At 37.4% G+C, this 26,281-nt stretch overlaps 1 protein-coding gene across 5 annotated transcripts in view; it reads left to right on the forward strand.

Annotated features, from left to right (window-relative positions):
• SOCS5 (suppressor of cytokine signaling 5) overlaps positions 1-23,414 on the forward strand; it is a 127,632-nt gene extending 104,218 nt beyond the window's left edge. For all 5 annotated transcript variants that reach the window (XM_019412847.2, XM_019412772.2, XM_019412897.2 and 2 more), the window contains exon 2: positions 19,107-23,414. In XM_019412847.2, the coding sequence (XP_019268392.1) occupies positions 19,119-20,729 (1,611 nt within the window). In that variant the 5' untranslated portion in view covers positions 19,107-19,118 and the 3' untranslated portion in view covers positions 20,730-23,414. The remainder of the gene's footprint in view (positions 1-19,106) is intronic.
• Positions 23,415-26,281: the final 2,867 nt, after the last annotated feature.

Below are 26,281 nucleotides of genomic sequence, written 5' to 3' on the forward strand. Positions count from 1 at the left end.
TCTTTGGGGCGCCTGGGTGGCTCAGTCGGTTAAGTGTCCAACTTCAGCTCAGGTCATGATCTCGCAGTTTGTGAGTTGGAGCCCCACATCAGGCTCTGTGCTGACAGCTCAGAGCCTGGAGCCTGCTTCAGATTCTGTGTCTCCCTCTCTCTCTGCCCCTCCCCTGCTCGCTCTCTCTATCTCAAAAATAAATAAACATTAAAAAAAATTTTTTTTAATCTAACTTTTAATTTTCTGTCTGGATGTACTCAGGGTAGACAAGTAGAAGGGAGTGGTGGTTGCTGTAAGGAGACACACGATGATGTTGGATCACAGAACGTAGAAAAAGTCAAAGATTTTGCAGTTAAGCAGTGGAAAGAAGCAGAATTTGAGAAGGAGATAGGAGGGACCTGTAATGCACCAAGAATTAGCAAAAGGTATGACAAAGTGGTGGCCGTGGGGTTAAAAAAAATTTAGACTGTAGGAGCAGAGAGACCAGCTGGTGGCTGGAGGCAAATCAGATACCAAAAGCTGGCACCCAGGGAGTTGCTGAGTCACCACAATAGCAGGGGCACTAGAATGAGGACTCACCAACTCCTTCTGCTCCATCCCCTAGGGCAGCCTTGGGACCAGACCAGGTTCTCAGGTCCAGTGTCCTTGAGACCTATCCCCACTTGTGTTACTGGTTTTGTTGTTGGATTTCTGTGAGAATTCTTATTACTTCCCTTTTCCTCACATTCATACTTAGAACCAGTCCTTGGCCCCCACCATGCACAATGACATTTGCCAACCTAAGTGAATGTCCGTACTCTGCAGCCAGAAGAGACTGATACAGAAGAGTTGAATTCATATCAGAGTGCTACTTTTTTGATTAACAACTTGAGAATGTTTTCATGGCAATGGAATACACACCATTGCTACCACTGCTTATTCCCTTCTCCGTTTGATTACATTTTAGAAACTTGTCTTTTGACCTCAGCTGTGTCAAAAGTGGTATTGTTTGATGGCATCGCATAATCTACTTCTGTTGGTTGTCCTATACATAGTATCTCCATGTACCAAAAAATGCACATTACTTATTATTGGTACTCTTTTAGAAAGGGTTTTTTTTCCCCCCAATCCAGTGTTACTTAGTACTGTTTGAGAAAATCAGGCTGGCTTTGTGGAGATCTCTCTCTGTATTATTCCTTTCCCCATTGATTTGGTTCGCCGACCTCTCTCACCCCCCGTCTTTGTGTGACTTTTTCCTTCCTCATTGTCCCCCCACCTTTTCTTAAAAAGTGTTTTTTTAATACTTCATTGTTTATTTCTTATGTGTTTTACACAAAATTCTGGGTTTATAATATGAAATTAGTTTGGTCTTTTTCAAGATTTGCTTCCTTTTTCAATAGCATTTTTTTTCCAACTAGGAAATGAATACATTTGAATGTAATGTTTTCGAAAATACAGAAAAGGAAAAAAATGAAATTATAATAAAAAAACCCACCCAAGATAACCCCATTAGTATTTCCTATGCATAATCTCTTTAGTAAATATATGTTTATATGTATATGTGTATGTTGAGGTAAATTTAGATGTACTGTTTTATGTCCATATTCGTTTAATATCCTGAAGATTTCCAAAATTTTAAAAACTCCTGAGACATGGTTTTTAATGTCTTTTTGTTATTCCAGCATATGAAAGTAGCACAAGTTATTTAACAAATTCTCTATTAACTATAAACAATACAGTTATTGCCAAATTTTTGCTAAAATAATGTTATGAGGCCTATCTTTTGTATGTAAATCTATGTCCTTACCTGACTATTTTCTTGGAATAAGTTTCTAATTGTGAAACCAATGGTCTAAAGGTATAGTATGTCATTTGTCCTTTAATTTCGTTTGTGGGGTTTTTTTTGGTTAACCAAAGTTTAAAATTTTATATCATTAAGTATTTGGATTTCCTTTTGGTTTCTTTCTTCAGCATTTTGTTTAAATAGGCTTTCCCATCTCTTCTTTGAGAGGTCATATGGTTCCTTCTATTTACTTCATTAAAATTCTCACCCATTCCTTTTATAGGAACATTTGAGATGACTAAATTATAGACCCAGAAGCACAGTTTTCAAGTTTCAGAAAATTTGACTGTTAGCTGTATTTTTATTCCCATTTACTTCCAAACAGAAGGAAAAAAGATGATTAATAATAAACCTATGGTTGAACATTTAGTATAATGATAGTTGATCTAGCCTTATGTACGGGAGTAGAAGGAGGATCTCCAAGTCAATCACAAACTTATAAACTAAGGTCTTTCGTGTGGGTTTCCTGTTGATAATAGCAGAAGAGAGGAGGAACAGTATAAGTTTTGTTTTTCATTGTCTGCTTAAAGGAAGCATATTGATTTTTTTTTGAGAGAGAGAAGTCTTGGCAGTAAAGTCAAAGAGGAGTTTTTTTGTGTGGGTCTTTATATGACAGATACCATTTTTTAGAATATGGAATAATACAGGCCATTTATTTTATAAATTCTTTTTTTTTTTTAAGTTTATTTCTCTTTTTTTAGTAATCTCTACACCCAGCGTGGGACTCCAACTCATAACCCGAAGTCAAGAGTCACATGCTTTTCTGACTGAGCCAGCCAGATGCCCCATTTTATAAATTCTTAATAAAAGTTGAGGGTGTAATATTAAGTTGTAATTCCAGTAAAGTATATCTGTAGGAAGTCAAAATAATGCAGACCACATATTGAAGTAATTTGATTAGGTACAGAGCATAGAAAATCTTTGTGGGTGGTTTGATATTCCTTAAACTAGGTGTTTGAACATAATAATCAAGATTTCTAAAAATCAGATTTTGACACATATATTTGTGATTTCTAGTTAGAAATAGAAATTGTGGAGTGGTTCATTCACATTAGATCCAAGTATTTAACTGGAAAATTTGACATAGGGGAAAATTAGAGTATTATTATTTGACAGGGTGGAGAATATGAGAATTAACTGTACTTGAAACTGCTTGATTCATCTTTGAAACTATTTAAATTTATTTTTCTCTATTTGTAAAAAGAACCCCCATTTTAAGCTATATTTATGGGAAGTAAATATTCCCTTAACTCTGTAGGAAGGTTTTTTTGGGGGGAGACGGGAGATGGGGGGAGTTTGTATTGACAGAACAGTATGGCTTTTATTAGGTATTTTTGCAGCTAGCACTGACTTGTAGTGTTTGAGCATTAAATCAGCACTTGACTGAAACATGACTAGCTGTGGGTAATGAGACTATTTAGACAGCTCTGTACGTTGGGTGTTAGGATTACACTTTAATTGGACAATAGTGTGATCAGGAATCAGAACTGTAACTGCTGTGCTGCTGCTAGATCTTAAATAATGTTACTCTCTTTGTGGAATGCTATGCTTTTTTTTTTTTTTAATTCTAACATTAAAAAAAAAATCAATAGCCCTTTGAGGTTAGTTAATTCAGTTGCTTGTGGAAGAAAGACTACCTGGGTTGGCTAGAGACAGAGGGTTGCTTATCCTCTTCAACATCTCCCATGAAAGACTCCTCACAGATCTCTTCTGGTTGTTTATTTACATTTTTAACTATTTGCAATATTAATTTTTTTCCTAAGAGTTTCGAAGGAATTCTTTTTAGAGAGAGATTCCTTATACACATAAAAACAACCATTTGGTCACGTTTTTTCTCCAAGTGTTATAATTTCAGGTATGTTAGTTACCTTTGTATTCCTAAGTTATGATACTGAGAACTATTGTTTGTTGCTCCTTTGGTGCATAGTCCTTAAAGTATGGAGGAAGTAACTAGATATAGAGTACCTAGACTTTGTTCTTAACTGCTTAAAATCCTGGAATCAATACTATGGAAGATGTTCAGAGGGCAGGGAGTGGAGGAAGATAGGCTAGGTAGCTGTTACAACTCAGACGTGCAAATGATGCTGAAGCCTGAACCTGGAAGAGGGGCAGTGAGATAGAACAGACAGACCTGTCACGGCTATGGGCTGGACTGTAGACCACATTCTTACGGTTCATTGCTCCCTAGGGAAGCACGAAGACAGTGGTAACTCTAGCATATTTTCCCCTTTCCATTTTAATCTCATCCTCTGGAGCATATAGAAGTTAGGACTTTGGTTAAAGGAATTATTTAACAGAAATATCAGTCTGTTTTCTTGCCCTTTAAGGTCATTTTCTTTGTTGCAAGTCATTTAATTTCTGTTTCCACTGTTTGTTGTTAGTATATAGATATATTTGTACTTAGCATATAGATAATATGATTTGATTTGTGTGTTTATCTTGTATCCTGTGACCCTGCTGGAAGGACCATCCTTCCTCCCTTCCTTCTTTGCTTCCTTGCTTCCTTCCTTCCTTCCTTAAGATTCCTTAGGTTTTCTATATGAACAATCACGTCATCTGAGAATGGACAGTTTTATTTCTTCCTTTCCAATTAGTATGCATTTATTTCTTCTTCTAGCCATATTGTGCTGGCTGTCGCTTTTCTTTTCACCCTAAGCTCTTGCTCTGGCCACCAGTGATTAGAAATCACAGTTGTTAGAGTGACTTCTGCCTGGAATGCTTGTCTGGGTTGGTGCTTTCCTGTGCAAAGATTTTTAATTACTGACTCAAAGTCTTTAAGGGTTATGGGCTATTGATTTTTTAATTTCTTCTTGAGTCAGCTTAGGAAATTTATATTTTTTCAAAGAATCTAGCCATTTCTTCTTTTTAAACTTATTGGCTTAAAGTTTTTCATAATGGCCTTTTACCCCATAAATCTTTATTTTATATCTCTGTTTGTTCCCCTTATGTCTTACAGTATTCATCCCTGTAGTTTGTGACCCTAGACTATTGTGCTTTCTAAGGGTTTTGGTCTTCTCTTGATTGGTCAGTGTGTGGGCACACTAACCCCGGGCCCCGTTTCTAACTTGGAGTTTCTAACTGCTATATACTTGGTAAACAGAGAATAAAGTTTGTTTAAAATGCGGGTCAGCTTAGAGTAAATATGTATCAAGCAAGTATTCTCATCTGAGAATGTGAACTTTCAGTATAATGTCTTCCACATGCAGTATCAGTAAATGTTAAAATGAGTATATTTTTAATCATCTTTTCAGCTTATTTGTTTCTCAGCTTTTGATAGATAAGGTTTTATTTCTGTTCTTTTAGCAAGTTAAAGATTTTTTAATTGTCCTCTTTTTTTTAAATAAAATTGTATGTTGTGTGGTAATAGATAACACAAAACTGGGGTGTATTACTTGGAGTTCCTAGTCTGTAATTTTGGTCAAAGTGTTCTTCCTGATATTAGTTTTCGTAAGTGTTTAAATGGTATCCTTATTTGCCTTTACTTCTTCCAAGATCCCTCCCAAATATTCTAAAGAATAGACTGATTTCAAGATGTTTAAATTTTCTTCTTTCTTAAGCTGGTAGAGAATCTAGATCAAAAAAGGAAAGTTGTCCTAATTATGTTTGTTTTCTTTCTTAGATTCATTACAAGCTATCAAATTATTTGAAGACCCTTAGTTTTCTTCAGGCCTAAAATTTGGCATAGAAGAGAGTAGTGCCCTTTAGTTTATACGAGGAGGATACATGTATTCTCAGTAGTTTTAGACAAAAAGTAAAAGGGTAAAAGGAAAGTATTGTTATTAAAAAAAAATCATCTTATTTTAGTCCTTAGAGTCTTTCTTTTTCTTGTGATACTAAACTGCTGGGGTTATAAAATGGTTACCCTTCCTGGAGAAGGAAATGGTCCAGATTACAGTTACTCATTTACCATTAGTAACTGAATATTCTTTGTGAATTATTAGCACCATCACAAGGAGCTCATTGTTAAGCACTTTCCCAAATCAGAGATTCTTTTCTGGATTAAGACTAGCCAGCCTAGTAACTTGCTCTGCCAAATTCTTCAGCAGAGAGTTGTTTTGCTTTGTTGGTGTTTGTTTGTTTGTAGCTGCCTTTTGGTGTTAAGGGAGATGGGGGGACAGGGGTGTTGATGTCACGTGTCTGTATGCATGTAGAGGCAGTATCTACAGTACTAATCACACACTGTCACAGCGCTTAGGGAAGGTGCCTGATTTGCCTAACTGAAGCGGCCTCCCTTGAGGCAAGAGGTGAAGGAAAGACTAACTCACCAATTACCTCTCCATAGACATAAAACAGCTTTGCTTTATGCTACTGTCACCAACATGTACCTTCTCCTGCTTTGGAGTGGTTGTAAAACAAAAGCTACCATTTTTGAGCCCCTGTGATCTACTCAGCTGTACTTACCTTGTATCATGTTATCCTCTTAAAAACCCTTGTAAGAGAGGGCTAATTGTTCCTATTTTTAGATGGAAAGGCTGAGAGTTAGATTTCACACAGCTAGCAGAGTGCTTGAATTTGATTTTCGGGCTCTCTGAAGCTAAAGCATATGTTCGTTGTGTTCCACCACGGTCTGCCAGTAATGCTGGCCAGATAAGAAACGTTTCAGTGAATGGTATATTTGTTAGCTTATTACATAAGATACTTTATCCATGAAAAATGAAGTGTAACTTATTAGGATTTTATGCTCCTCTAGTATGCAGTGTCTATATGGTAATATTGTGGCACTGTTTTTATAGATTAACAAGGAATATTAGAGCAAAAAATAAATGAATGAGGACTATGTTTCTGGGCCTTGCCCAGTACTGTGCAGATTAACTATGTTCAGTTTAGGCTGTAGATGAACTATAGCTTCAACTGCTTTGGAACATTGAAATCCCTGTAGTGTTTCCCAGGAAATAATACAGAAGTTGAAATGGTTAATAGAATTTACAGTCTGACAGATACTGTATATTGGCAGATACTGACATTTTGCCATGACCCAGAACTGAATGGGAGAATTATTTAAAAGTTAAAACTTTATGCTAGATAGTACTGGTAGCATTTTTGAAGCCTCCTGTCTTTTGAGTGTCTCACATGTGAAAGGCTTTAATAGATGTGGTTTCTGATCCTCATATCCAACCCAGGAGGTAGGTGTTGTTATCCTCATTTTACCAAGAGGGACATTTAAGTTCAGAAATTCATCCAAGTATGAATACATCCAAGTTCGCAGCATTCTAAAGTGGTAAAGCTGGACTTGAACCTTGTATCCTGCTCCACTTCCTCATAGACTGTCTCATGCCTGTGCCCTTTACATTATGCTGCTGGAAGCAAAGGGCAGGCAGCATCTCTGCAAGTGATTTGGGTTTAAGAATGGGATTTTGATGGCCTGCAGCACCCTCCTACACACTGGAAGTTAGAATTGTGTGAGTAAAATTTGAGAAACGGAGATACAAATTTTATTTACTTGTTTTTTTATTAGAAATAGCCCTTCAAGGCGCCTGGGTGGCTCAGTTGGTTAAGCGTCCGACTTCAGCTCAGGTCATGATGTCACAGTTCATGAGTTTGAGCCCTGCGTCGGGCTCTGTGCTGACAGCTCAGAGCCTGGAGCCTGCTTCAGTTTCTGTGTCTGCCTCTCTCTGCCCCTCCCCTGCTTGTGCTCTGTCTCTCACTCTTAAAAATAAACATTGAAAAAATTAAAAAAAAAAAAAAAAGAAAGAAAGAAATAGCCCTTCAGTTATCTTTTTGAAGAAAGTATTAATGTAGTCTGACACTGTGACTTGACTCTTAATTTGATGTCCCCTTTTTCTTCTTTTTTTAAATGGGCTACTGTAGGGGCGCCTGGGTGGCTCAGTCAGTTAAGCCTCCGACTTCGGCTCAGGTCATGATCTCGCGGTCCGTGAGTTCGAGCCCCGCATAGGGCTCTGTGCTGACAGCTCAGAGCCTGGAGCCTGTTTCGGATTCTGTGTCTCCCTCTCTCTGACCCTCCCCCATTCATGCTCTGTCTCTCTCTGTCTCAAAAATAAATAAACGTTAAAAAATATATATTTTTAAAAAAATTAAAAAAAAATGGGCTACTGTATTTCTCTTAATATGCAGGAAGAAATGTAAGAATTTCTTAAATTTCATCTCTTGAAATTAGGCATGTGGTTTCAAACACATTCTTAACTGACTGTTGCTAGTATTCTAGAAAAGTAGAACCTATTTACATAGATCCATTAGTTTGAATAATGTCAGAACATTTCTGAGTGGCACACAAGCCTATACAAAGGGTTAGGACTTTCATAGTAGATAGGCATACATATTTCTTTTGTAAATGAAGAAGTTATACAAATAATGAAACAATGGCAAAAGAAACATGTGAACTACAAAAAATATATAGTTTTCTTATATAAAACATCAGTTTTCTTGTTACTTCCATTTTACCCCACCACCACATTTGTACCATGAAGCCTGGGGAGAAACATGGATGCTTTAGAACATGTAAAACATTCACAGTAAGCCTGTGAATACACCTTTTACTCAGCATTCTTTTGGTCAGATTATTGTTTCACTCATTACAATTAAAATGGAACAAGCGGTAGTTTTCTTTTCAGTATGTATGTGTTAGCTTTGTCAACTTTTTTTAAAAAATATTTTTAATGTTTATTTTTGAGAGAGAGAGAGGAAGGGAGGGAGCAAGGAGGGGCAAAGAGAGAGGGAGACACAGAATCTGAAACAGGCTCTGAGCTGTCAGCACAGAGCCCAACGTGGGGCTCGAACTCACGAACTGTGAAATCATGACCCAAGCCGAAGTCGGAGGCTTAACCCACTGAGCCACCCAGGTGCCCCCATAGCTTTGTCAACTTTTAATATCAGTTCCACCCTTGTTCTGTAATAGTTGAAGAAATATAGAAATGATATATTCCTATAGGTTTTAAAGAGCTTTGTCATAACACTACCTGGATTTAGAGTTGTTAGTGTACAGTTCTAAGCTGTATTCAAGAAGAGCTAGAAAACCTGAACAGACTGATAATAATGGAAGAAACTTACATCCAGGATATTACTAATCTCTCTGTTGTATTCATTTCTGCATCTATAAAGTTGAGATCATTTTTTCTCGCGGGGTTGTTGGGAGAAGCAAAATTTTTATATCAGTACCTGGCACGTGGTTAGCATTCAGTAATGGAAATCATCCTCAGCCATCCTTGTCACCACTGTTCTTTTGTTCAGCTTGCTAGACGTTTGTTTGTTTGATGTTTTATTGCTTACTTCAAAGACTCTTGGATTTATTTTTTGGTTTAAAAAACATAGCTGCTAGACATTTTTCTCTTTTACTCATCTGATCCCATCTCTGACATAGCTAATTAAATAAAAATACATTTTTCAAGAAATGAGAAGGGCTATAGCCACCAACGTGAAGGAGATTTTTTTAATTATTAAAGAATCTTATGTATAGCTTCTTGTATAAAAAAGAACATATACTAACATAACCAGTGGTTATCTCTGAGTGGTGGAATTTCAGGTGAGGTTAGACTTGTTTTGATATGTTTATATAGTGCTTTAATTCTTCCTTAATATGTATATGTTTCATTTTTATAAGAAATAGTTCCCATTTTTTTTGCTGTTATGCTCTAGGAACCATCCATATACCTTTATCATTACAAATTTAAGATTATCCTCTTAAGGTATTGTTTCCCTAAGTTGTTCCATAGAATAACCATTAGTTTTAGTAAATATAATATCAAAGGTGTTATAATGTGTTATATCAGAGGTGGCCAAGTATGTCCCTTAGGGCAGGTCTGGTTTGCCACTTGTTTTTGTACAACCCTTGAGGGTAATGATAAATTTTACATTCTTAAATGGTTGAAAAAGAAATCAGAAGAAAAAGAATTTTGTCGCAAGTGGAAATGACATGAAATTTGAATTTCATTGACCACAAATAAAGTTTTATTGACATGCAGTCGTACTTACTCATTTACGTATTTTCTGTGGCTATGTTCAGGCTATAATGGCAGAGTTCAGTAGTTGCCACAGAGAATGTATGGGCTGGAAAACCTAAAATACTTATTATATGGCCCTTTTACAGAAAAAGTTTTGTCGACACCTGTACTACATTGGAGAAATCTGTTTAGAGTTTTGTTCTGGTTGTTGGTTTTTGTGTTTTTTTGTTTTTGTTTTTGTTTTTTTTTTTAACTCTGCCTGCTTTAGGGTAACCATCTAGTTTAAAATCTATAATTTCCAAATTAAAAGTAAGAGCATTTTGATAAATACCCCCAAATTTCCATGCAGAAAAAAATCTCTAATATATGAATACGTTGTTTTCTTAATGGTCTATAATTTTCAGTTTTGGATTCCTCTTTTACTTAAGAGTTATATTTTCCTAGTGGTTTTTTTGTTTGTTTAATACCTGGTTATTAATTCCCATTGTGGCCAAAATGTGGCCTGTATAATTTAAAATTTTTCCTGTTATACAATGTATCATGCACAGGAAAGAGTGAATAAAATGTAAGTGCAGTCTGAAGAACAGTTAATAAATAAAACCATGTACTCATCACCCAGTCTAAGAAATAGAAATTACCAGTGTTTTATTTATTTATCTGTTTGTTTTCTTTTTAAATTTTGTAATGTTTATTTTTGAGAGAGAGAGACAGAGCACAAGCAGGGGAGGGGCATAGAGAGAGGGAGACACAGGATCGGAAGCAGGCTTCAGGCTCTGAGCTGTCAGCACAGAGTCCAAAGCGGGACTGGAACTCACAAATTGCGAGATCATGACCTGAGCTGAAGTCGGATGCTTAACCAACTGAGCCACCCAGGCGCCCCATGTTCGTTTATTATGTAAAGTAGTCTCCATGCCCAATGTGGAGTTTTGAGCTCACAATCCTGAAATCAAGATTTGCATGCTTTACTGCCTAAGCCAACCAGCACCCCCCAACCATGTTAGCTCCCTAAGTGCCTCTTTCTAATTCTGTATCCTTCCCCTCAATAGGGAGCCATTTCCCTGGTTTTTACATTTTTATTATATATCTAGGTATGCCTAAACAATATATTTGGGGGTTTGCCTGTTTAAAAGGTAAATTGATTCATCATGTAGGTATCATCTATATCCTTTCTTTCTCTAAGCATTATGTTTTTGAGATTCACATATAGATGCAAACAACCGTAGTTTATCATGCCTGCTATACGTATAGTAATGCATTATATGAACGTACATTTATGGACCAATGAAGCTTCACTTAGATATCTCAATAACTGTCTTAACTACAGCATTTCCTAACTTAAAGTTGTTACTCTCTCCAACCCTCAGTTACCAAACTGTTCTGTCTGTTGTGTTTCCTGTTTCTGTCATGGCATCTCTACACTCCCAATTCCCAAGCCAGAAACTTGGCAGTTATTTTTGATATCTGCCTCTTTTTCATTCCTCATTTCCAATCAGTCATTACTCCTATAGATTTGACTTCTCAACATTTCATATTCATGTTTACCATCACCATCCTAGTTGAGCTCCTACTTGTCTGCTGCAGTAGTCTTCAGTGCAGTATTAGCATTCTGTCTTATTCTCATTTCATTGATTCCAAAGTTCACCAGCCTCACCTATACACTCGTCTTTTCACTTGCCAGTCTCTGCTCATGTAGCCATTACACAGGCCATGCTCACTCCTGCTTTGGGACTTTTGCAAATGCTGTTCCCTCTGCCTATAGAACCGTCCTGATTCATCTGTCAGGACAAAATTTTGAACTATCACCTCCTCAGAGAGACGTTGTCTTTGCTCACCATCACCATAAACTAGGTCGTGTCTCTACTCCTAGGGCTTTGTACTACACCCTCTTGGCACTACTGTAAATTTTAATTAAATGGTTATTGAGGAAGACCTCTTATCTGATTCACTTAGGACCAGTGGCCTACAAAGTGTAATAAAGGAAGAAGTCATAAGAAGGGATACATACCTTAAATATTTTACTCTAATTTCAAGAATAAGACTGCATGTTCATTTGCCAGATTTTTTATTAAGGGCGAAGATCTTTTCTTTGAGAGTAGGTTCACTAGTTGCAGTTCCATATTACTTATCTTGTAGAAACCATATCCTGTATGTATCATCTAAGATTTCCAGTTTGGGTTTTTTAGGTAGAACAAGAATTCAGACTCTGATCATGCATTCTGACTTTAGAATTCCTCGTAGATCTTTGCAGTATTTTTTCTGATTTTTTTTCTTTTACTATTTTCTTGCTTATACCTATTTCAACAGTGGTATCTCCCTTTTATTATTTCAGAGTCCTTCAACTCAGTCTTCCCCATTCCTCCACATTTCAGTAGGTTAATTAACAATTAAATCACATTGTTACAATAATAAGTATAAATAACATGGACAGTGTTGGAAGCTAACATAACTGACTCTGTAAAAGTATAACTCAACTGGTGGGAACAGAAGTATCTGGGTGTGCTAGATCATTGGGCCTCACATTTAAAAAATATTTTTTTTTTAATTTATTTATTTTGAAAGAGAGTGAACAGGGGAGGGGCAGAGAGAGAGGATGAGAAAAGATCCCAAGCAGGCTCTGCACTGTCAGCACGAAGCCTGATGTGGGGCTCAAACTCACAAACCGTGAGATCATGACCTGAGCCGAAATCAAGAGTCATAACGCTTAACTGACTGAACCACCCAGGCGCCCCTGGGCCTCACAGTTTTCGAGTGCACGTGTACATGGTCTACTGTATTAATATATTATGTGTGTTGTAAAAGTGTAAAGTATATAAGGTTGAATTATATGACCATCTATTACCCACAAAACATGATATTAAATACCAGTATAAAAGGTAAACAGGCATCCAGTTAGATAACACAAACCATGTCACAAGAGAGTGTATAAATTACAATTAAAAAATAACATTTTTAAAAGCCCAAATGGTTCCCAGATTCTTTACGGGACTACAGCTATGACAGCCATACATCCCTGGATTTCCGTTTTACTCTTAATATTAAACACTGTATCATCTCTTTCTAAAAACTATTGAAGTGCCACCAAAATATCTATCAAAGCTCATTTCTCCTGAACCTCCTCTTGTACCTGAATTTGGCACAAAAATACTTTAATCAGTCCCTGTTGTCTTGATTTTTGTTATTGTGACTGAAGGGCTTTTTTCACTGGGCAGATATTACCATGACTAAAGTAGTCTAAATAGACTAGGAGGAGGGAGATAGATAGCGGAGGGATGTGGGTTGGGTTATATTCCCCTTCTTTACCCACTATTGTGTGCCATGTAGTCTTAAAACTTGTTGAATTTAATTTATTTCTAATAAAGTATGAATTAAGTCCCATTGAAATGAACCCCAGGAACTGTTTAAATTATTTTGTTTTGTGGAAATTTTGTAACATATACTGCTTGACATTAAGAGGGCCATTGACTATAGTCCTTAATTTTTTTTATATATGTAAATTTTTGTAGTAATGGAATTTGACCTCTGATTTTCTATAATTTTGATTTATAGCTTATCCTGTCAGATATCAGTTTTCAACAAAAGCTCTTTAACTTACAATAGTTATAAAACCAGTTTTAAATTGTGATTGTCCTTGGGGGAAGGAATGACTTTTTAGGAATTTGCTTTGGATCATTTTAAGGACAGCTATGCAGGTGTAAAAATGTGAATGAAGTCTTATAATGGATGATGAACTTGTAATCTAGAGTCAGTACATAGGAAATTTAACACTTTTTTAGTCCTGTGTAACTTTATATAAAGCCCTAAAGTAATGGACTTGTAAGTTAGGCCTCAGAGTTTCAGCTAAATACATTTCCAAAAATTTAACAACAAAACAAACAGAAGAACCTCAAAACTGACATTGTAAATATTAAGATAGTTGAAATGCTTTCCTGATTCTTCTTACATGGACTCATCTGTGAATCACTATCAGTATTTTTTTCTTTGCAGTATTACAGCCACCCACATAACATTCCCCATGTCAAGAAAAATCTACTTTCTATCCCCAAGGGATGTGGAAGCATAATAGTCTTTCTTTAAATTAGAATATTTTGTCACGATGCAGTCTAGCAACAGTCTCCAGATTAGGAATGGGAATTCACTAAATTTCATGCTCTGTGAAAATGAAACCGAGGTTCAGTGTTAGAAACAGCCTTCTATAACCTGGCAAGTCCATGTTTTCTACATGTCCCACTTGTTTTTACAGCGTATAAAGAGCCGTATAAGGAGATAATAAGTGGTTTTAAGTTTGGTTGCTTTCTAAAATGGACATTTTCCAGGTATAGCTGAAATAAATAGCTACAGAATTTATCTTATAAACATGGAGAAGAGAGACTTTTGGACTTCTTGAATACTACTCTTCTGATGTCCACAGTGACATACTCTAGACCGAGGTCAGTAAACTTTCTCTGTAAGAGGCCAAATAGAAAATATTTCAAGCTTTGCAGGCTACATGTGGTCTCTGTCAAATATTCTTTGTGGATTTTTTGTTTTTGTTTTTTTATCCCTCTAAAACTGTAAAAACCATTCTCAGCTAGGGTCCATACAGAAACAGGCCACAGGCCAGATTTGGTCTTTGGGCTATCATTTGCTGACCCCTGATCCAGATCAGTACTTTGCAGCAGAAATATAATTTGGACTATATGTGTAATTTTTAATATTTTTAGTAGGCACATTTAAAAAGTAAAAGGCAGGGGCACCTGGGTGGCTCAGCTGGTTAAATGTCTGAATCTTGATTTTGGCTCATGTCATGATCTCACAGTTTGTGGGTTCAAGCCCTGCGTCGGACTCCAAGCTGACAGTGCAGAGCCTGCTTGGGGTTCTCTCTCTCGCTCTCTCTGCCTCTCCCCTGCTCATGCTCTTTCTCTCTCTGCCCCAGCCCCGCGCATGTACACACATGTACTCTCTCTCTTTCTCAAAATAAATAAATAAACATTTGAAAACATCATTCAGGGGCACCTGGGTGGCTCAGTCAGTTAAGTGTCTGACTTCGGCTCAGGTCGTGATCTCGTAGTTCGTGTCAAGCCCCATGTCGGGCTCTGTGCTAACAACTCAGAGTCTGGAGCCTGCTTCAGATTCTGTGTCTCCCTCTCTCTCTGCCCCTCCCCAACTCATGCTCTGTCTCTCTGTCTCTCTCTCTCTCAAAAATAAATAAACATAAAAAAACAAAACAAACTTCGGGGCTCCTGGGTGGCTTAGTTGGTTAAGCATTCAACTTAGCTCAGGCCATGATCTCACGATTCGTGAGTTCAAGCCCCGTGTCAGGCTCTGAGCTGTCAGCACAGAGCTCTGACAGCTCAGAGCCTGGAGTCTGCTTCAGATTCTGTCTCCCTCTCTTTCTGACTTTCCTTCACTCATGATTTCTCTCTCTTTCTCTCTCTCTCTGTCTCAAAAATAAACATTAAAATAAAATTTTAAATAAGCTGCTGGCACTTATCCTTAAAAAGAAAAAACCTCATTCATAAAAAAGTAAAAAGCAGATGAAATTAATTTTAATAATATATTTGGCTAGTTATATCCAAACTATTTATCATTTTAATATATGGCACCAGCCACATTTCAGGGGCTCAATAACCCATGTATTGGACAGCACAGCTCTAGATGACGAGCTACTGTGAGGGCTGTGAACTGGTGCCAGTGTTATTTGTTAACAGTCTGGGACAAGTTAAGTATAGGAATTAAAAAGAAGCATTTAAAATATTCTATAGCTATTTGATAGTTATTTTATGTCTATTCAATCTAATAAGATTGGCACTTGTGTTTCATACGTCTTTTTTCACATTTCACTTTTCTAATGTATTCTTAGAATGTCTTACAAAAGAATCGATTTGTGAAATTAAAAAGAAACTGCCTCTTCATTCTGGGTAGTTTAAGAGGCACTACTGTAGATAGTCTTTCCTAAGATTCCATAGGCCTCTTGTGTACATGGCAAAAATGAAACGAAGAGAACCAGTGATGAGATTGTGGTGGGTGGTGTACTTAGTACTGCTGCCATCCCTCCAGCCGCTACAGAGCAGTGTCCTCCTACCTACGTCTTTCAGAGCTACCATTGGAGCCCATGGCTGGAGTAGGTCAGTGGTTTTCCGGCTCGACTCTAGGATCACCCAGGAGCTTCTAAAAAACAGCAGTGTCCAGGCCCATCTCCAGACCAATTGAATCACAATCTCTCGGGAGGTGGCCTGTGTATCATGTAGTGTAAAGAGCTTTCCGGGTGATTATATTATGCAGCCAGTGTTTATTGTGTGGATCCTTCACCCCAGGAAAAAAAAAATTTGCTGTTTTCTCCATTTGGAAAGAATCACTAATCTGGGTAGGGGGTTTTCTGTGTGGTGTACTATTCACTCTCTGTAACAGTGAAAAGAGGGCTTTCCAGTTAAATATGTCAGGTTGAACATTGGCATGTTAACTTTATTCACTCCCGGAACCTCACTAAAATTAAAGGAATAAAAAAGGTATAAGGGGGGCACCTGGGTAGCTCAGTTAGTTGAGCGTCCGACTCTTGGTTTAGGCTCAGATCATGATCCCAGGGTCGTGGGATCGAGCCCCACGTTGAGAGAAGATTCTCTCTCTCCCTCTCTCTGCCTCACCCCTGCGCGCTTGTGTGTGTGCTCTCTGTTTCAAATAATAATTTAAAAAGAAGGCATAAGGCATAAACCCATAAGAAAGTAAATGAGAGACTGAAGTAATAATAAGCCTGATTGATCAACTGGTTTTCAGTAGAAGCAGGTAGCTAGAAATTAACAGAATGGAGAAAACAGATATAAATGGCTGCAGACAGAGATATTAAAAATAAGCAAAGCAATCTATAGTGCTGGCTCAGAAATTAGAGGAACCAGTTAGCTCAGAAGGTAAGGGTGAAATATGAAGCTGAACATAGGAGTATTGGAAAGTCTGTATGTTTCAGATTCACACATGCCCTCCTTTACCCTTAGCAGTCAGGAGACTACTGCTGTTTTTTACCAGGGTAAAACTAGAGGTTAGAGTTTGGAGAAATTTAATCTAAGAGGTCCAGTCAGGACTGAAGTGGAGTATCTTTTGAAAATAAGGACACCTTTTTAAAAATAAGGACTAAGCAAAAGTCTGAATATTGTGGTTAAAACCCTACTATTCTCCTTGCCCTGTTCTCAGAACATGGCAGTCAGGTGGACATGTCCCAGAGAGGAAATTGGAGTATTTCTCTCCAGGGTAAGCAGCCAGGAGACAAGACTTACAGATCCTGGCATTTGTGGATTTCATAATAAAAAACCAACTCATTGCCTCCTCACCTCGTAGGGAAAGCCAGTCATTTTACAAGTACCCAACCCAACCTCCTGCACCATCACGTAGACAGAGCTTCTGATCAGCGTGTTTGTGGCCGCATCATCTGTGATGGACGGCTGGGACTCATCAGACACTTGTGGAAAGCCTCCAAAATAAAAAACAGAGACCTAAAGATTTAAGGAGAAAAAAGAAAGAAACAGATAAAAACATTTAAAGTGTTAAAAAAAGAAGAAAACATTTGAAAAATTTGTATCCTCTGAGAAATGAAATATTCATCCAAGAAGCTAGAATAGAATGTTATTAAAAAGAACATTCAGAGAATAAGAAAAATGGTCTTGGAAATTAAAGCTGTGATAGGAAACATTCTAACTGCAGTAGAAGTGTTGCAAAGTGATGCACCAAAGAAATCTTCCAGACGGTAGAAAAGAAAAAGAAATGCAATGTTGAAAAGAAAATATATATAATCAGAAGATGAATCTAAGAGATCTGCTGTCTAACAAAAGGACTTTTAGGAGGGTGGGACGGGGGCAGTGGAAAGGACATGGAAAGGACACAATGAATGTAAAAAAGGCCCAGGCTAAGGATAAAAAGAAGAAACCACAACTTCTCACAAAATAAAAACAGGTCACATAAGAGGAGACCAGGAATTGCTGTGATCATGGGCTTTTCACCTATTGCCCCTCTGTATATTAACTGCTATATACCTAGCAGTATGCTTATAATAAAGAATAATCTGAAAGTGTATTTTATGATTTCATAGGCATAAATTCTCTATGTTGGCATCATTATTAGTCCAAGAGCCCTTTCTGTAAGAAACTAGAATGAAGCTATATAAAGCTTATTTTTTATTGTTGTCTTAGCCCTAGTCAGCGTCTTGAAAATCCAGCTATTTATCACAAAGAGCATTAGGCACAGTTGTAGAAAGGTCAGCTCTAATGCCTGTCACCACTGTAAGAAAAACATTCCAGCAGGATTGTAAACTAGGAAGAGTAAAACATAATGAGATAATAAACATGAACAAAACAAAATTCTGGGGAAAAAAGTACCATACTCATTAAATGGCAAAATAGAAAGAAAGAACTTTAAAAAAAAAAAAAAGTTTCTGCTATCCTTTGGTGACAAAACCACTTGATTTTAAATTTACATTTTTCCATTTCTTCTAATGTTGACTTCTAGGTTATTGAAGGAGACAGTGTGACTGTCAGTGTTAGAGTCGTAAAATAATTTGTAAAGTGTGATAATCTGCTTTTGATTTTTTTTTAAAGGAACAAAAATAAAGAAGCCAAATTGCATATTTTTTATTTGTTTTGTTAATTACTGCAGTATCATAGCTTTTTCTATTACTCTGTTATCTCTAGGCTTTTCCAGGATTAAGAATTGGGAAGCTGAAAGACACCTTTCCTTTTAAATCCAAATATTCTCTTTCTTTCCTCCTATTTTATTTTCTACTCAAACTGCTTCTTCAAGATTGTGGATAAAATTCAATACATTGCAGAATAGGAAGGGAGGATACTGAATTTTTACAAGTGGTTTATCTGTAAGCTGTAGGTTGCCAGATGAGTGGAGTATAGCAGTTGGTAAGTGAAGTCAGGAAGATTAGTACTTAAAGATTTTTGAACTAATTTTAATGTGTTACACAAATGTCCTGATTTCAACTTCAGAGTAGTTGAATACAGATATGTTTCAACAATACAGAACATATCTTCCCTTTGTAGTACTTGAGCCAGTGCCTGAATTAGTTGTAGTAAGGAGACCAAAGTCGGTGTCATAATGACATTAGGGTGATGCGTGGGAAAAAGAAACCAGAGTTTAATTGAGAGGGTTTGTTTCCTTTCCCATGAGATCTGAGTATTCTGTCTGAAAGGAAATGGTGAGTGAGGACTAGTTTGACTAGTGGTGCTGTGAGTGCCATGAAAGGGCCAGAGACCTTACCACTACCAGCATTGTTTGCCTCACCACTTTAGCAGGGCAAGGGAGGGCAGATTCCTGACCCGCATCACTGAAATTTCCAACGATAAGGGCGGGGGGGGTGGTGTATGGGAACTGCCTGTTTTGTTCGCACATACCACCTAACTTAGTGTTCTCTCTTCCTATTTTGTCTTTAGATCTTATAATCAATGGATAAAGTGGGGAAGATGTGGAATAACTTCAAATACAGGTGTCAAAATCTCTTCGGTCATGAGGGAGGGAGCCGTAGTGAAAATGTGGACATGAACTCCAGCAGATACCTGTCTGTTAAAGAGAGAAACATCAGTATAGGAGACTCAGCTCCTCAGCAACAAAGCAGTCCCTTAAGAGAAAATGTTGCCTTACAACTGGGATTAAGCCCTTCAAAGAATTCTTCAAGGAGAAACCCTAACTGTGCCACTGAAATTCCTCAGATTGTTGAAATAAGCATTGAAAAGGATAATGATTCATGTGTCACCCCAGGAACAAGACTGGCAAGAAGAGATTCCTACTCTCGGCATGCCCCATGGGGTGGGAAGAAAAAACATTCCTGTTCTACAAAGACACAGAGTTCATTGGATACTGATAAAAAGTTTGGTAGAACTCGAAGCGGACTTCAAAGGAGAGAGAGGCGGTATGGCGTAAGCTCGGTGCACGATATGGACGGCATGTCCAGCAGAACTGTGGGAAGTCGCTCTCTGAGACAGAGGTTGCAGGATACGGTGGGCTTGTGTTTTCCCATGCGAACTTACAGCAAGCAGTCAAAACCCCTCTTCTCTAATAAAAGAAAAATACACCTTTCTGAATTAATGCTTGAGAAATGCCCTTTTCCTGCCGGCTCAGATTTAGCCCAAAAATGGCATTTGATTAAACAGCATACAGCCCCTGTGAGCCCACACTCAACGTTTTTTGATACATTTGATCCATCCTTGGTTTCTACAGAAGATGAAGAAGATAGACTTCGAGAGAGAAGACGGCTTAGTATTGAAGAGGGGGTTGACCCTCCTCCCAACGCACAAATACATACGTTTGAAGCCACTGCACAGGTTAATCCGTTATATAAACTGGGACCAAAGTTAGCTCCTGGAATGACCGAAGTAAGTGGGGACAATACTGCAATTCCACAAGTTAATTGTGACTCAGAAGAGGACACTACTACCCTGTGTCTACAGTCTCGGAGGCAGAAGCAACGTCAGGTGTCTGGAGATAGCCATGCCCACGTTAGCAGACAGGGAGCTTGGAAAGTCCATACACAGATTGATTACATACACTGCCTCGTGCCTGATTTGCTTCAGATTACAGGGAATCCCTGTTACTGGGGAGTGATGGACCGTTACGAAGCAGAAGCCCTCCTTGAAGGAAAACCTGAAGGCACATTCTTGCTCAGGGACTCTGCGCAAGAGGACTACCTCTTCTCCGTGAGCTTCCGGCGCTACAACAGGTCCCTGCACGCCCGGATTGAACAGTGGAACCACAACTTTAGTTTTGATGCCCATGACCCATGTGTATTTCACTCCTCCACTGTAACAGGACTCTTAGAACATTATAAAGATCCCAGTTCTTGCATGTTTTTTGAACCATTGCTTACTATCTCACTAAACAGGACTTTCCCTTTTAGCCTGCAGTATATCTGCCGTGCTGTAATCTGTAGATGCACTACATATGATGGAATTGATGGGCTGCCTTTACCATCAATGTTGCAGGATTTTTTGAAAGAGTATCATTATAAGCAAAAAGTTAGAGTTCGCTGGTTAGAACGAGAACCGGTCAAGGCAAAGTAAACTCTCCTGCCCCCAAAGGGCATTAACTAGATCTGCTTTTATGTGCATCAGACAGTACACCTATAGCAAGCACACGTATCAGTGTTAGGTTTTTTCAGTACAGTATGTAGGCTTAGTGTTAGTATCTGTCAGATGCAGTCTGCTGTTAGTCAGGTGAATGTGGTGCCTGTTGAGACAACAGAAGACAGCTACAGGTGTTCAGTGAGGCTACAAAAACACTTTGTCGATTGAGCTAACGGTTTGGTTTTTAATGACTGTAGTAATTGAGTGAGGCAACTCTGGGGCATTTGCTATGAAGAATTCTATTTCTTACTGAAGAACAAATTATTAATATTGGATGAGTATTTCAACAGTGTGACTAATGTTTGAAATTGTTATTTTTTCTAAGAATTTTTCTATAACCTTCCAAAAGTAGTGATGTTTGTAGTTACTATAAATCAAGCTTTGGAAGTCCAAAAAATAAAGACTGCCTTCCTTTGAGAAAAAAAAAAATGCAATTTTCTGGCCACAAGGGCATAGTGCAGTTCACTTAAGTGTTGATGTAGTTTATAGTCAGTCCCCTGTCTCTTCTGCAAAAGGTACTGTTAAATAAACCAGGTTTTCTAAATAGTTCTTAAAATTTCAGGCTTACAAAGTTGGTAGTAGAATTTTATTTAAAGGCCTTAGGTATTTTTTTTTTAATGAGTGCTTTAACTTAAAACACATTGGGAATAGCTGCAGTGTAGTCCTGTGTGTGATTTTTTTTTTTAAGTTAATACACGCATTCTAATCATTCATTAGTTAAAGTTGGATCTTTCTGTGCCCATGATGAGTTTGTGAACCATGAAGGAAATGAGACTAGAAGATGCCCAACCAAGTCAGATAACAATAACTACAGTGGTTGCTGATGTTGACATTATTGTTAAACTGTAATGAACAGTTTGGATGGCAGTATTTATATCTTTGTTGTAAACTCTCGTAGCTGAATTGCTTAAGTACAATTTATAGAATTTCAGTGCAGTTAATTTCTAATGGAAAATCTGAAACCTACATTGCAGATTTAAAAGGTACTGTACAACCATTGTATCTGTAAATAACTTTACTTAGCACCTTTTTGTCACTTAGAATAGTATGCAATACTACTTGAGTGAGCTATTTTGGAAGTAATACCAAGTTCTAGTGTTTGCTTCTTAGTAACGAACTGAATTTACAGTTCTGTCCTAGACATTTTGCACTAGTCGAATCCATTCTTGTGTCTTTTTGTTCATGTGCTCTGTACCACTGGTGAGTGCTCCTTGGTTTCCTTACCTGCTGCTACAGAAAGTTCTTTTACATCCTGATGGCTATTGCCAAGGCTACAAAAAAAGAAAAGCTATATTTGTATGCAACACTAACCCTTTGACTGCTAATGTATGTTTCTGCTTGCTGTGCCTTGTTATGGCTGCTTTTTTGTGCTAATAAAGTACGTTTGGTGTTCTCCTTGTATATCTGCTGTTTTATACATTTGCAACAATTTCTCTTATAAATGCAATGGTATTGGGGTTTTTAAACAAGCATTACCTGACAACCTACTATAGTTAATGCAGAATTACTGTACAGTCTAATATTGACTTATTCTGAGTAAGCAGACTCTAAATTTAATGCTATTCATCTTTCCAATCATAATCGCATACACTGTGGAGCAGTATCTATAGTTACTGCACATTACTGTACAGTTTAGATTATAACACAAAATGAACAGAGAAATATTGACTAACCTATTGATTTCTCTGCTTATAAATGAAAGATTGAAGCTATCAATGACGGTTATAATAAATGAAGATCTTTAGTCTCCCACTTTATCAGAAACAAGTTAAATGAAGTCTTGTGAACTAAGAATATATCAGTGCCATTTATTGGTTTGGGGACCATTTTTATTAGTCATAAATGCCCAAAATGTAGAACTTTAACCAAAGACTTGTCCATTTTTAAAGCAAAATGGGGATTGAGGGGACTTATAATTCCTGTTATTTCTAATAGAAGTCCCTGAAGAACATATACCAAAGTGTTCGAGAACGTCATCCAAACCTACTTTAAAGCATTATGTGCAATTAAGTTGTTACGACATAATTATATTGCATAACTGTTGGGTCCGTTTTCTTGAGCTTATAATGTATCTGGAAAATAATCTCTTGGAAAAGAAAAAAAGTCCTTACTGATTATTGGAGAAAGATTATATATGCAAGCAAGATCTTGTTTTAAAGAGGAAACTTGAAACTCCAAGAAAACACTTGATGTTTTATATGCTTGTAGCAAATTGATGTTCTAATTGTAGTTTTATAGAAAATATTAATGCTTTTATGTATTTCAGAACTTTCATATGTTAAATGGAAATTGTTTTAAATGTGTAAATATTTGAGTTTTATGTGAGCATGTATACACTGTGCTAAAAGTCACATGTTCCAGTTTGTGTGTAATATTAATATGCAACCTTTGGTTTAAAATTTTTTTCTTAAAAAATTAGTGGCTTACATTTTAAAAAAGAAAAATCACCAGCATGAAATTGCACCTTAGTCTATATTCACTGTGTCTTTTTCTGAATCCCACTGTAGCCTGTCGACTAAATTTTTGTTTTCATGGTCTTTTTGAAGTGCATTTTAATACAAACCAGGAAATTCTTTAGAAGTTTGGACACATCTTCATAGTAAAGTAATTAACCCAAGGAAAGGTTGGTCTGATTCCTATCCATTCTCATTCATTCATTCATTCATTCATTCTCTCTGTGTATGCATATACATATACACACATACCCACATGGATGTATACACATACATATATACATTTATGATGTTAATATTACTTTAAACAATAATATTGCCATCTGATTTAACATCATTTAGAGGCCTTATTCTTGTGTATATATATATATATATACACATATGTAGTATGTGTGTATATATATATATACACATACTATCCTTGTACCATTCAAATTTGATTATCCACACCTAAAGTTTAGTCTTGCTGATACAGTCTTATTTGTAATACAGTCCCTTTACAACAAGAAAGCATGCATCAGTTATTTTCTGGCTAAACACAGTAAAAAATTTTTGAAGAAGAAACAGCTTGGTTTAAATACAGTTATTAAGAGTCATTATTAAATTTATATTTCTTCAACAAAAATTGAGCCCAAATAATCCTACTCCACAAACTGTTCTGTGTCCTTATGGTCCATTGGAATGTTTATATAAGATTTATAATGGCTTGAGCCATAAAAATTGAAACTTGAATTCTGTGCTTCACTTTGACAAAATTCAGAGTTTATGAACCTTTTTACTTGATGTTTTGATCTGGTTGCTATTCATTTTTATCCCAAGCTTCCTTTGCTCCCTGGCACTAAACACTAGTTTGGTAACTTATTATTGAGACTGGTCTTAGATCTTTTATTTTTGTAGCAAAGAAAGCTATAAAGTTGCTTTTTGGTAGAGGCCCAGAGGCTTTGAGTGAGTCAGCACTCCCCTAGGAAAGAGGCAGAGCCTGTGTCCATCTCTGGGAGTGTGTTAACACAGGGAAGCTCACAGCAGTTTCTCCACTGTTTCTGTAGCCCAACACATGCACTTTACCTAGATAAAATTAAATAAGAATGCACACCAAGGGCTGGCTTAAAGGTGAAAAAAAGTCTCTGAAGGGGACAATACTGCATGGTGTGTGTATGCATAAACAGTGTATATCTATGAGGCTCAGGTTTTGTTTCCTATTTTTGCAACAGCTGATACCGAACATAGACTTCTAAAATGTGGTATGTTCTGAGGAGATTTGGGGTTGGCATTTTTGTGGAAAGTGCCTGGTTGTTGTGTTTTGTTGTTGTTGTTGTTGTTGTTTTGAAGTTGGGGGTGGAATGGAGGAGTTGCTGTTGCAAAGTATGGATCAGTTGGAACAACTGTTTTTATGCCCAGGAGGCTTGATTCAATATTGAGATTCTTTTCAGCCAGTCATTCAACAATTATTTATTGAAGACTCATGTGCCACTCACCATTTTAGGTGATTGTTATACATTGGGGTACAAGACAAATCTGTAGGATCACTGGGAAATAGTGGATGACAAAAAGAAAATAACCGAGATCAAAGAAGAGAGCATTTTGGTGAAAGAAACAATGAAACTAAAAATCTGGAAGCAGGAATGAGCTTATATGATGAGAAAGAGAATGGCTATAAGACCAGAGTCCAGTGAGTGTGGTGGGGAATGGCAGGTGATAAAGATTGGCAAGGGCTGGACTGCTTCAGACTGAGCGCATTGAAAGGAATTTGTATTTTCTGAATGTGATGGTAAGCCATTGGAGGGTTTTAAGCAACAGAGTGATGTGGTCTGCAACAGAGTGACATGGTCTGCTTTCTATTTAGTAGATTGAGAACAGCCTATAGTGGGGTAAAATAAAGGAGACCATTGAAGTCATCTAGGTGAGAGATGGTGAAAGCCTAGACTGGGGTGGTATAGGGAGAAGTCAGGTTGAGGATGTCTCTTTTGGTGGTAAGCTGATAATCTGGTAATGGATCATATGGGAGGAAGAAAGAAATAAAAAATGACTGATTTTTTATTTTTTTTAAGTTTTTTTTTTTTAATTTTTCTAATGTTTGTTTATTCTTGAGACAGAGACAGAGCGCGAACAGGGGAGGGGCAGAGAGAGAGGGAGACACAGAATCTGAAACAGGCTCCAGGCTCTGAGCGGTCAGCACAGAGCCTGATGCGGGGCTCGAACTCACGAACTGTGAGATCATGACCTGAGCCGAAGTTGGACGCTCAACCGACTGAACCACCCAGGCGCCCCAAAAAATGATTGATTTTGAGCAAAGGCGGTGATGCCATTAGTTGAGATTTCAGAAAACCAGTGGAGGAGCAAAATGGAGGGTGTAAATTGAATTCTCCCTTGGATATGTTGAGTTTTGAGATTTCTATTAGTTACCCCAACAGAGACATTGAGCAGGCAGTTGTATATATGAATGTAGAATTAGGGGAAGAAATAGGGGAGTCACCTTATGGATAGTATTTCAAACCGTTGGACAGGATGGCAACAGGGAGGAATTTTGCATGGGACTAAGTATTTCTTTGGGGAGGGTAATTATGGCAACATTTATCTTAGTTTGTCAATTCAAGATTCTGTATCATTAGATTCTTTTAAAATCTGAAGGATTTGGTAGAGGTGGAGGATTTCACTTCTGAAAAAGTTTTTACTTACTGGAATCCTAAATCTTGCACTCTGTTTAAAGTTTTATCTATATCAAGTTGGGTTGTCATGCTTCCTATGTCAAATTAGCTTGTGTATCTTTTTTTTAATAATTTTTTTTTAATGTTAATTTTGAAGAGACAGTAGGGGGTGGGAGGCAGAGAGAGGGAGACACAGAATCCCAAGCAGGCTCCAGGCTCTGAGCTGTCGGCATGGAGCCTGACACGGGGCTCCAACCCACAAAGCGTGGATCATGACCTGGGCCGAAGTCAGATGCCCAACTGACTGAGCCACTCAGGTGCCCCTGTGTATCTTTTTTAGTATAGATTTTTTTATGTGAGAAATGCCAGTTCATTATGCAATATTTAGGAA

The sequence above is a fragment of the Panthera pardus genome, unplaced genomic scaffold, assembly GCF_024362965.1.
Source record: "Panthera pardus isolate Hobbes unplaced genomic scaffold, ASM2436296v1 HiC_scaffold_25, whole genome shotgun sequence".
NCBI classification, from domain to species: Eukaryota; Metazoa; Chordata; class Mammalia; order Carnivora; family Felidae; genus Panthera; species Panthera pardus.